This window comes from Lycium ferocissimum, chromosome 11 (assembly GCF_029784015.1).
Source record: "Lycium ferocissimum isolate CSIRO_LF1 chromosome 11, AGI_CSIRO_Lferr_CH_V1, whole genome shotgun sequence".
In the NCBI taxonomy this organism is placed as follows: domain Eukaryota; kingdom Viridiplantae; phylum Streptophyta; class Magnoliopsida; order Solanales; family Solanaceae; genus Lycium; species Lycium ferocissimum.
The window spans coordinates 60,790,043-60,802,686 of NC_081352.1; the positions used below are offsets into that span (position 1 = coordinate 60,790,043).

Consider the following 12,644-nt stretch of genomic DNA (forward strand, 5'->3'; position numbering starts at 1 on the left):
TTAGGATACTTGATGAATTTGCCTTTATATGGATGAAAGTCTGACTTGGACTCCACAACACAAATAAATTAGCCACGTCGGATCCACATACGTTCCATGTAGACTCTCAAACCCAATTCTCTTTTTAACTCGTAACCCGTTCCCAATTCCAATTCTCTTAACCCGTTTCCACAACCCTAGTTCATTTTATTTTAGAAAGAGGGGGAACTCAAGAGCGAACAGAAGGGTAATCAACGATATTGTTCTATCAAAAAGGGTTATAAGTTGATTTATAAATTGTTGTCAATTTGCAATCTTGGAACATCTTTTTTCATTTTGCTAATTAGTATCAACATGAAAATGTGGTGCATATGACATATAATTAGATTGACCAAGACATCTATTTACCTATGCCTTTATTATAACATAGATTTCTGAATATTTTCAATTGAAATGTGGCAAATCAGTTAAATGTTTGTTGCGCTCTTGGGATGATGTTTTATAGGACCAAACAGAGCAGCTATCATTAGCAAGTATTACAAAACAGTTGATGAAGCCGTGCATTTCTGGGTAGGGTATGTTAGAAAAGAAATGGGAAGATAAATATACATGCTGCCAAGATATTATGCAGTCTATGAAATCGAAAGGTAGAAGCAATAAAAAATGTCGAATTGTTCATTTATGTTACGCAAGAAGAGTTCCTTGTCTATGAGTAACCCCATTTATCATAGCACCAGTAGCATAGCGCCATTGGCATAAAAACACCACAACACCAGTAGGGTTGTCGAGACAGGTTAAGAGAATTGGGATTGGGAAACGGGTTAAAAAGAGAATTGGGTTTGGGAGTCTACGTGGAGCTTATGTGGATCCAACGTAGCTAATTTTTTTGTATTGCGGAGTTCAAGTCAGACTTCCATTCATATAAGGGCAAAATTATCAAGTATCCTAACGGGAAGGGTAAATTTGATCCTAAACTTTAATAGAGGGCAAGTTTAAACTATAACCGACTAACGTCCTTCGGTTTTGTCCCGAGTTATTTGACCGATCTAGAGTTCTCGCTAATTTTTTTTTTTCCTTTTTTTCATAGTTCTCGTCAAATCTAACAAACAGAGTTCGATGAATATTTTGTCGAGACTAAAACTGTTAACTTTTGGAGAACTTAAAGGACCAAAACCGTTAAGTGCATACTTAAGGGACTATTTTGAACCTACTCTCATAATTAAGGGACCATTTATGTTAACTTGTGGCAAACTTAAAGGACCAAAACCGTTAAGTGCATAGTTAAGGGACTATTTTGAACCTACTATCATAGTTAAGGGACTATTTTTATCCTTTTCTCTAATTTCAACTACTAAGATGCCCGTGCAAATAGTTTAAAATTTACCTCCTTTCCTTTTTGGTAGTGACAACTACTATGCCCGTGCAAATAGTTTAAAAAATAGTTTCCGCGCATTTTTCCTAAAAAATAACCGATGGACTTCCGTTGGTTTTCATAAAAACAATTAAAAAAAAAATAGTGTCACTCGATTTTATCCATCGGTTTCCGTCCGTCGTTTTTTTGCTTGTTTTTGGTAGTGACAACTTTTTTAGTTTCTGCTATTTCTATTTATTTGTAAAGTCTAGTGTATTTTATTTAGCCGATGGATTCCCTCGGTTTTAATCGACAGAGTCCGTCGGTTTTTGTATTGCGAGACACCACTTTCTGACATTATCAAATTTGTGGGCTTTCCTATAACCGACTGATGTCTGTCGATTTCGTCCCGAGGTATTTGATCGTATGAGCATAGGGTTAAGGAGGTTGATGAAAATGGCAGAACAAATCAATTCATCAACAACAGCTGCGGAAGCGAAAAAGTGGTCATTTTGGCCGTCAGTTCTTCGGTGGATACCTACATCTACTGACCATATCGTTGCTGCCGAAAAACGCCTTCTTTCTCTTGTTAGGTATTGCTATTGTCTATCTCCACTTACTTATTCCCCCTATCATTTGTGTATTTCTGAGTTTCTCGTTTCAATTTCATGTATATGCGGCAATCATTCTACTCTCTGTCACTTCTTGTCGTTTTCTTATTAAGCAACAATTAATCAATTGCTGCCTCCGTCCCAATTTAACCAGGCGTTTGGCCATAGAAACCAAATATTTTTCAGTTTATTTGGTTTTTTTTGAAGTTGGAGTTACGTTATACGTTTTTTTATACTTTCTGCAAAAATAATATGTGATTGTTTGAATATACTACCAAATATAACTTCAAGTTGTGTTTGGAATTTTCATGGCCAAACGCTGATTTTCAAATAAAGTGATTTTTTTTCCTCGAAAAAGTGAATAATTTTCATGGCCAAACGGGCCCTTAATTAGTGTCTTCCGTTCCTTTTTGGTTTGTGCCAAAAAGAGTGCCTCATTCTATCTTTAGTAAGTAAGTAAGTTGACAATTCTAACATCTTACATGGAAAGTTTAAAACCACAAGATTTAAATGACATTTTAGTACATTACACATATCTTTAGTTTAGGACAAGATTCAAAAATTTCTTTTTATTTCTTAAATTTTGTGCCCGGTCAATCGGCTAAATAAAATACACTAGACTTTACAAATAAATAGAAATAGCAGAAACTAAAAAAGTTGTCACTACCAAAAATAAGCAAAAAAACGACGGACGGAAACCGATGGATAAAATCGAGTGACACTATTTTTTTTTTTTTATTGTTTTTATGAAAACCAACGGAAGTCCATCGGTTATTTTTGAGGAAAAATGCGCGGAAACTATTTTTTTTCAAAAAAGAATCACTACACTGGAAGTATTTATTTTTCTCGAGTTTTCAGTAAAAACGAATCTAGTGTATTTTACTTAGCGAATGGACTTCCTCGATTTAAATCGACAAAGTCCATCGGTCTTTGTGTTCCGAGACACTATTTTCTAACATTATCAAGTCTGTAGTTTTTTCCTATAACCGACTAACGTCCTTCGGTTTTGTCCCGAGTTATTTGACCGATCTAGAGTTCTCGCTAATTTTTTTTCCTTTTTTTCATAGTTCTCGTCAAATCTAACAAACAGAGTTCGATGAATATTTTGTCGAGACTAAAACTGTTAACTTTTGGAAAACTTAAAGGACCAAAACCGTTAAGTGCATACTTAAGGGACTATTTTGAACCTACTCTCATAATTAAGGGACCATTTATGTTAACTTGTGGCAAATTTAAAGGACCAAAACCGTTAAGTGCATAGTTAAGGGACTATTTTGAACCTACTATCATAATAATTAAGGGACTATTTTTATCCTTTTCTCGTTGAAATTAATTAGGGGAGGAAGCAAAGGTGAGGGGGTTGCAATTTGGAATTTGCGGTTGGAGTGGCTCGGTCCACGTCATTGCCTACGTACTTGAATCACTGGAATTGAATTAATGGTGGGAGAACCGCCATTCTCCCTGCTTTGGGGTCGACTTAAAAAATAATAATTAAAATAAAGAGAGAGGGAATGAGCTTCAGTTTGTTGGAAAGGCAGATGGATGCTTGGAGAACACTCTAGCACATATCTATATATTTTGGGGACTTCAAATTGAGCTCTGCCAAAATCCAGGGTATAATTAAATACTATCTTTTGCATCAATCGTATGAGCATAGGGTTAAGGAGGTTGATGAAAATGGCAGAACAAATCAATTCATCAACAACAGCTGCGGAAGCGAAAAAGTGGTCATTTTGGCCGTCAGTTTTTCGGTGGATACCTACATCTACTGACCATATCATTGCTGCCGAAAAACGCCTTCTTTCTCTTGTTAGGTATTGCTATTGTCTATCTCCACTTACTTATTCCCCCTATCATTTCTGTATTTCTGAGTTTCTCGTTTCAATTTCATGTATATGCGGCAATCATTCTACTCTCTGTCACTTCTTGTCGTTTTCTTATTAAGCAACAATTAATCAATTGCTGCCTCCGTCCCAATTTAACCAGGCGTTTGGCCATAGAAACCAAATATTTTTCAGTTTATTTGGTTTTTTTTGAAGTTGGAGTTACGTTATACGTTTTTTTATACTTTCTGCAAAAATAATATGTGATTGTTTGAATATACTCAAAGTGAAACAAGTGAAAATAGGGTTTAGGTGTTATCCAAATTCCAAATATAACTTCAAGTTGTGTTTGGAATTTTCATGGCCAAACGCTGATTTTTTAATAAAGTGATTTTTTTTCCCTCAAAAAAGTGAATAATTTTCATGGCCAAACGGGCCCTTAATTAGTGTCTTCCTTTCCTTTTTGGTTTGTGCCAAAACGAGTGCCTTATTCTATCTTTAGTAAGTAAGTAAGTTGACAATTCTAACATCCTACATGGAAAGTTTAAAACAAATGACATTTTAGTACATTACACATATCTTTAGTTTAGGACAAGATTCAAAAATTTCTTTTTATTTCTTAAATTTTGTGCCCGGTCAAAGTAAGACACTTAAATTGGGACGGAGGGAGTATATCTCAGTCGTAATATAAGTAGACTATTTAAATTTAGTTGTCTCAAAGTAGATAGTTGAGTGGTTGACATGTAGGAGAAAAAACTGGAGATAATTCCAGTTTCAACACTTAGTGCGGGCTGGCATGTTTCAAGCTATAGGTTTACTGGCACCTACATCTGCTGGGCTGTAGAATGTTTAACTACTAGATTAGTCAAAGTGTGAGTAAGCTAGTTTGCCGAGCAAAACTCATAACTATCTATTTCCTCTTCAGAGTTTGGAGTATTTATGGTAGTTAGACTATCTTTATACTGCGGTCAACCATTTTCTAATTAGTCAACCCTGTAATTGATTGGACGTGTTACCTAACGTACTAAAAAGAATTGTTGTCTGGGTAAATGAATTTATATGCTACTGCATTCCAGCGTTATTAAAATCCATCAAGCAATGTGAAATGAGGGGTCATCGCTTCATGGGCGAAGCCATTCACTTCAGATAGATGCGCATTTCTAAGAATGCCGCTGAAAGTGACCCCAATAAGAAACATTCAAATCTTTGAATCTCAACTTTGAGTAGTCGGATCAATATCGGCATTATTGTAAATCGATTGTTGAAGTTAATTATTTGAATTGAAATTTGATTATTACTAGTACTAAATTCATAAATGTGTAACTTTTATGTTTTGTAAATAGTGCACTTCACTTTAAAGAAGCGTGAGGTTCACTTCTCGCTTTCCGTTTTAAGCCCCAAAGACCTTGTCGCTTTTGCGCTTCTCCTTAAAAAACACTGCTGTATTCATTGGTTTAGCAAGTGGAAACTCTGGGGATGCTTTTACAATCAGTAATGCTCAAGTTTTTCATTGTATTTTCTGTCAGGAAACATGGAGTGACCATAAGGCAAACTTTTCTTTCACCTGTCACGATAGTTTGTCTGTTTCTTGATTTTATATTTTGTTGAATGCCTGCTTCAGTAAATAAAGAGTGCAACTTTATGGTTATTGATGCTCAGAGGCTCACTTTGATTTTATGCCTTTTTTCTAATATTAGGACTCCTTATACTCAAGAGCAGGTCAACATTGGGTCTGGTCCACCAGGTTCAAAAGTTAGATGGTTTCGATCGGTGAGCAATGAACCAAGATTTATCAATACTGTTACTTTTGACAGCAAAGAGGGTTCTCCTACTCTTGTTATGGTCCATGGATATGGTGCCTCTCAAGGTTTCTTCTTTCGGAATTTTGATGCCCTTGCAAAGCATTTCAAAGTTATTGCTATTGATCAGCTTGGGTGAGTATTTATTATGTGTGAATTTATGTGCAAATTTGTGATGTCATACAGATGTTTTCGTCCCTCTTGAAACATGCTCTAGTGGTACTTACCCCCCATATGTCAGGTGATATAGAAGAGTCAATTTAACGATTTTTGTTTTGATTCAAGATGTTCTAGTTGTTTGGTTAGTGGAAATAACTAAGACATACTGGAAGTGGAATTGTCTTCTAATAATAGTTTATTGCGCAGAAATGTGTACTTCGGCACATTTGGGTCAATTTTGTTGGACAATATTCTCTTAACCAAGCATTCAAATCTTCATTGGATGAAAATATTTACTTATTCTGCTAAATTCTAACTGAAATTAGATCCCCCTTGGGTGGATCTTAGTGAGGTTTTGTTTTGTTGGTTTGCACATTCGCTCGAGTTATAACTTCAACAATCCCTTTATTTTCAGTCCTGCTAGTAGCTGCAGTTGTTGGATGATCAGCCTTGTGCTAGTTTTTTTTTTAGTTGATAATTCAGTGGAATGGTATAGTGAGAATGATTCGAGCGTCATTAATTCTTCAATTGAAATCTTCGGGATGTTATTATGGGGTGATACAAAAATGTTGTAACCAAGTTGTATTTATTAGTTAAGGAGGCACACAGTGTGCTGTTGCCCTCAATCTGTCTGGATCGCAAGGAAACTATCCAAGGCACTACCTGACTTGAAAGAGAAGAAAGTTAAAAGTTTTAAAAGATTATCAGGGTTGACTTTCAGCCCTTTCTATGTAGAAACTTGTTATATATGTATCACGTGAAGGTTTTCCGTGTCAATTTAGTAAAACAGGACATCGTTTTCAGAATGGTAACAATAAAATAGGACGTCGAGGGTCTATCAGAGACAGCCTTTCTACCTCCCAAGTTAGGGGTAAGGTCTGCGTAGACTCTACCCTCCCCAGACTCCACTTGTGGGATTACACTGAGTATGTTGTTGTTGTTGTTGTTCATAAAAAATAGGACGTATTCATGTTGTCACGTTTGTCACTAATTTATTCTGCTTGAGAAGTTTGTTGAGCCTAACTGGTCTAATCGACCATGCTTTGCTTCCTTTTGCTTTCTTTAGTTAGCAGCAACTTCAAGAGCTGCTGTTATAAGTCTTAAGAGTAGAACAGAAAGGAGTCGTAGAGGTCTTCCAATAGATGTCACTTCTATGTATAATAAATAAAAAACCAAAGAAACAAATGCGCAACTGGTAGTTCTCTGACTGGCTAATATATGATGCAGTTGGGGTGGATCAAGCAGGCCTGACTTCACATGCAGAAGTACTGAAGGTTAGTCTTAAGGTTGATTCCAGACTTGAGTATCTTTATTCATTTGCAAGCTACTATATCTGCAGCTTATTTACTGAACAATCTTGAATGAAGCACCTCTTTTTCTATAAAACATTAATGCAGAGACTGAGGATTGGTTTATTGATTCCTTTGAGGAGTGGCGCAAAGCCAAAAATCTTAGCAACTTTATTTTGCTTGGGCACTCTTTTGGAGGGTATGTCGCTGCAAAATATGCTCTCAAGGTGATCAATACTTCATAGAACTGTGATTTTTTAGTGTAATGTATATTGGAATGTATATTTACTGCTGATTGACAATTGTATTCCTCTTATAGCATCCTGAGCATGTTCAGCAGTTGGTTCTGGTAGGACCAGCTGGATTTACATCACAGACTGAACATATGTCCGAGCGGATGACCAAGTTCAGAGCAACATGGAAGGGAGCTGTCTTGAATCATCTTTGGGAGTCTAATTTTACCCCGATGAAAATTATCAGGTAGATGGTTTTCTAAACGCTTGCTTCTACTTCTAGTCTAACATGCTGATGAACATTGTTTTTGGATGTGTTACTGCATAATACGAACATTTACTGTGATACTTTCATACATGTCTGATTTTTCTCATTTGTTCCTTCTTTTCACTGTAGTTTCTGTTAGTGCAGTGTTTTACTTTACTCGTTGAACATTCATCATTCTAAGACTAATGCCTACTGCTGTTTATGATTCATCTGTCCTTTGCTCCCTTTCTTTCATTGATATGATCATATGGCGAGCATATTGTACTTTGTTTGCAGATGTATGCTTTGCCTGGGTGTCAATGTTTTTCGAGGAATGAATGATAACGTACCTGGGGAACCCATATAAGATACTGGCATACAGATTCAATATCTTGATTTCTTAACTATCTAAACTTTACTACTGCCCCATTCGATGGTTTGCTTCGTCTTAATTTAATTGTCACCTGTCCTTGAATGGTTTTCACATTCCAAAGATTGAAAGAAAATGTAAGACATCAAGCACTTAATCATGCCTCAATCCGAAATTAGTTGGCTTCAGCTATATGAATCCTCTACATTGTAAAAGTAACTCAAATGTCTATTCAAACAAGAAAACAAGATATCATTTCTTAGGAATCCTCTATATCCCAATTAATGCAAGATATTGTTTCAAAAGGGGAACAGGGTAAAACTTACCATTTCACCAGAAAAAAAAAATTGCAGGCAGGGAGGGAAGGTAGGATATCATTTCTTTGAATTATTTGGTCTTGATGTGGCATCTTCACCAGTTCTTTCTTCCCCTTAAAAAGATGTTTGGTTGGTATAACGGGGTAACTTTTCATCTTAGTGTGTTAATAGGAAATCAAGGGACTAACCTTTTCTTTCTTTGATTTATCATAGTTATCTGTAGAACTAAGCCATTCATCATGCCTTTGGATTTTACCTGACACATGCGGCATTCATATTTTCTTTATGTATGAAAAGAAAGTTCTCTGAAAATGCCTTTTATAAGTAAGGGTTCCCTTGTGGGCTATGGCTGCTAATCTTTCCCGCTGCCCCACTCCCTCCCCACTCTGTCATAATCCTGTAGGTTTTCAGTAACGAAAAGAGTTGCCAAGTGCCAGAGCCATTTCTTTTAAGTATTTATCAATGATTTGACAAAAAATAAATTGACTTCATAGATGGTTGTTTGATATGCTAAACTTTTGAAAAATCATTTACATGTTGATGCCTGTGAATATTTACAGACTTGTAGAATTGGTGCTACTCATATACTTGATATTTGATACTTTATCTTGCGTATTGACTTGTTTTTCGCTCAAAGCTGCTTCCTGTAGCTGTCCGGGATCCTTTCCTGGATTGAAGTTTGACCTGGACTAATGGGTCTGAAAGAATTTTGTATGTGTGGCCTTATGTATCTGAAGAGTGCTAATACTGCTGGCATTTTAATAATGCAGAGGCGTAGGCCCATGGGGTCCAGACCTTGTTCGCAGATACACAAATTCTAGATTTAGTTCATATTCCAATGGAGATGATTTAACTGAGGAGGAGTCCAGACTACTGTCAGGTACGTTGCAAATCTTATTGATTTACATGGTTGTTTATTTCTCATGATGTTTGTATACCCTGCACATCTTAAGTTTCTAATACCAGTTGTTTGTTTTATGGAAGATTATGTATACCATACTTTGGCAGCAAAACCGAGTGGGGAGCTATGCTTAAAATATATATTTTCCTTTGGAGCATTTGCCAAGAGTCCTCTTTTATACAGGTGATATACCCGCTCTGTCTCTGTTTCTTTCTACCTCTCCCCTCTTCACCTCCCCCCCCCCCCCCCCTCCCCCCCTTCTCTTCACACCCAAGAACATACATGCAAATACATGCTTATTTTATTACTGAGCTGCTGAATAAGATGCTTAAAACCTAAGATTCTCCCACTGTAGATCCTTACTGGTCTGTTGAGTATTGTTCATTTTCTGTTTTTCTAATTCCACTAAAATGTTGTCTTCTTGCTACACATTGCTGTAATATAAGGAAGGAGCTCAAATGAGCCTCTCATTAAAATTATAGAAGCATATTTACATGTGATATGCAATGTATCAATTTAATTTCAAGCACGGACTGTGGAAACTATTGATTTGACCTATGGGTTTTCTGTTTCTTCTTAATCAGTAGTGCGGCAGTAATTTGTGTTGACCTGCAGGAAGAGGAAAAACATAAAGATAGTAAAAATGTCCAAGACAATATGTGCTGCTCAGTAATATCCTTCTCACTTGAGAGGCTGCGATGAGGGAACTAAATGAACTTTCTGCATTGCAGTTAATGCAGTTAGGTTGACCCTGCATTCACATCTTTGAGGTCTTCTAGAAAGATCATAGGAACTATAACACAACTTATTGAAGAGCACAAATGCAATTGAATTTGCACGGTGTAGATCTTGGGATGTAAATGAGTAAGAATTTGGGTGGTCTGCTAATGCAATTATTTGAAGCAACTAAACGTTAGTAGGAGACTCAACTACATGGAATTTTTTTATCCAAACGGATGAGGGCCATAAGATTTACTAATAACCTTGTTTGCTCCCCAGGCATTATAATTTTAAACATTCAAACAATGGCTGGGTTGATGTGGTGTAAAACAGTTATTATTTGGAACCGTATTCTGAATTCCCCATTGCTAGGAGCCTTACCCTTTTGACCTTTAAAGTAAAGGAAATCCTTGAACTGCTCGTGATGACTGATAGCATACAACTAACTGAAAATCACTTTCTTTGATATTTGATATATTAATCTTTTGACTGTGATGAATTGATTGTCATGTCCTGGACTTCATATGAACCGGCATTATAGGTGCAATAATATGATGAATGAAACTGATAATAGAGGACAAGGTAGACCGAAAATCACATTGAGAGAAGTTTCAGAAGACCTATATCGCTCTCTGTGGATCAATGCAGGTCTTAGCCTAGGAACATAACATAATGGAAGCAAAACATCTACATAGGCCATACCGGCTAGTAGGATTAATGTTTCGTTGTTGTTTTTACGTTTCACTCGGTCCTGTATTCGCCAGGAGATTTTTTATTACTGTTTAGAGACATGTACATCCTAGTGAAAATGTGAGATCTAGAGAACCCCAAATATCCCTTAGATACAAATTATTTTGAATTGGAATAAACTAAGCTTGAATTAAGCGGAATAGCTATAGAGGATTTGTATAGTCGATAGCTAGTTTAGGATTGAGAAGTAGTTGGTTGATTTATTGACTGTAGTATTAAACTTATAAGCCAGGGAGAAATACTTCTTTTGTTTGATGGAATGAGTATATTTCTGTAACCAAGATGATTTGGCATGGTATTCATAGTGTGTAGCTAATACTTTGTAGGGTGAGGTCTTAAAAGTTTATAAGTTCAAACGAAAAATGTAAGACTGTAGTAGTATTCTGCTGATGGATGGGGTTCAACATTACTTGAATCCTGTTATATAACTGCTTTAGTTGGTTTTAGCTAGGATACACTGATTCTTATGGGGCTTTGGGATTTCAGAAGCCTCTTAGGGTTTCCAGTCAAAATAGAACTAGCTAGGCGAACATGATGTTAAATGGTAAAGTGACTTGATGCTCTAAACCTTGATGAGAATTTTAGTCGTGATTCTCTGCTAATATCTCTAGACTTACTTATATTCACAGAGCACCAGATTGGAAGGTGCCAACAGCTTTCATATATGGACACCAAGATTGGATGAATTACCAAGGAGCGGAACAGGCGAGGAAGAATATGAAGGTTCCATGTGAAATCATTAGGGTCCCTCAGGTTCTCTCTCTCTCTCTCTCTCTCTCTTTCCTTTTTCCCGGGCCTCTCCAGAAGTTAATTAACTTTTGATTCTTGTTTACTGAAACTACACTATAGTATAAAATGAAGCACCCGGGATAATTCCTAGTTGCACTAAAAAACCTATACTTTCTTGCAGGCTGGTCACTTTGTATTTTTGGAAAACACAGTTGCATTCCATTCTGCTGTACTCTATGCTTGCCGTAGATTTATCTCACCACAGGAGGACAATAACTCGCTCCCTGAAGGCTTGATATCTGTCTGAAGGAGACACATCGCCGTGGTGCTTTCGTTGCGTGTGGTATAGGTAGATCTTGTACAATAGATAGCATTGATTTAAAATTCTCTCAAATGTGTTAACTGGTCTGAGTAACCTATCCTTTACAATTTCTTAGAATATAAAATCAATATTGAGGAAGTCATTATGAATGGGCAGCAATCTGTTCGACTGTTCGTTCCTTGTAGGAAGTCATGTACAGATAGCTGAATGATTTTTGTTCTTGAAATCGCATTTGTGTTCTTTTATGAATATTATATCTCAGTAGTTACTAAATCAATTAGATAAGTGTATATATAAGATTTGAATCAAAGCGTCAATTCCGATTGTTTGGTTCCGATATGCTTTGTCAAGAAGGAAATTTACTACTGTGTGTTATTCAAAGTACATATATCTGTAAGAGTTGCCATTTTAGGTGTTAGCAAGGAGTAAATTCATTAATGTCACTTCTCCCCCCAATTTTGAAGCTAAATGCAGTCTACCACAAAAATTAAGCTGATATTAAAGCCTCAAATGGAAGGAGGGCAGATCTAAGGGACAAAAAGTGGCAACAAGGGACAAAAAAGTGGCAACACTAATGACGCATGATGAATTTTTTGTTGCCTTTCCTGAGCTCAGTTGACTCATACTATGTCATAGGCTAAATCACTTGGAGCTCAAACTAAACACTGGCAATTTGATTACTATAAACCTTTTTTTTGTCCATCTCATTAAAATAATTGGACTTGTTATGGTTTTTATTAAATATATTTTAAGGGCAATTAGCAGAATTGCCCTTCTTTTGGGGTGGTCTTTAAATTTTGCCCTTCATATTTGAAATGTTTAAATTTTGCCCTTCGGCTAACACCCATAGGTTCGGTGTTCGAACCTGTATGATCTAAAAATTTTAAAAAAAAATTCGCAAGGCTTTAAATTTCGCTATTAGCTAACAAAGATACACTTGTTAAGGAATTACACATTTTATCCGGACCAAGATACTCATGCCTTATAGATTTGGCATAAGTATGCGGGTCCCGCATAACTTTGATAATTCCTTCACAAAGTTAT

At 36.3% G+C, this 12,644-nt stretch overlaps 1 protein-coding gene across 4 annotated transcripts; it reads left to right on the top strand.

Moving 5' to 3' along the window:
- Positions 1-3,397: 3,397 nt before the first annotated feature.
- Positions 3,398-11,937, top strand: LOC132037792 (probable 1-acylglycerol-3-phosphate O-acyltransferase). Of its 4 annotated transcripts, none has more exons than XM_059428411.1 (9): positions 3,408-3,755; positions 5,462-5,698; positions 6,950-6,996; positions 7,120-7,238; positions 7,331-7,491; positions 8,949-9,058; positions 9,187-9,262; positions 11,179-11,302; positions 11,460-11,937. In XM_059428411.1, exons 1-9 carry the CDS (start codon positions 3,589-3,591, stop codon positions 11,583-11,585), a joined length of 1,167 nt encoding a protein of 388 aa, XP_059284394.1. In that variant the 5' UTR covers positions 3,408-3,588; the 3' UTR covers positions 11,586-11,937. The 4 variants fall into 4 exon arrangements, with proteins under 4 accessions (XP_059284396.1, XP_059284395.1, XP_059284394.1 ...); XM_059428410.1 differs by having other exon boundaries at positions 3,413-3,755; positions 9,163-9,262; XM_059428413.1 differs by lacking the exons at positions 11,179-11,302; positions 11,460-11,937 and adding an exon at positions 9,695-10,061 and having other exon boundaries at positions 3,398-3,755.
- Positions 11,938-12,644: the final 707 nt, after the last annotated feature.

Coding starts and splice junctions, on each gene's coding strand:
- LOC132037792 (XM_059428410.1), top strand. CDS start 3,589: ATGAGCATAGGGTTAAGGAGGTTGATGAAAATGGCAGAACAAATCAAT. Junction 3,756..5,461: donor CGCCTTCTTTCTCTTGTTAG/GTATTGCTATTG, acceptor TTCTAATATTAG/GACTCCTTATACTCAAGAGC. Junction 7,239..7,330: donor CTGCAAAATATGCTCTCAAG/GTGATCAATACT, acceptor TTCCTCTTATAG/CATCCTGAGCATGTTCAGCA.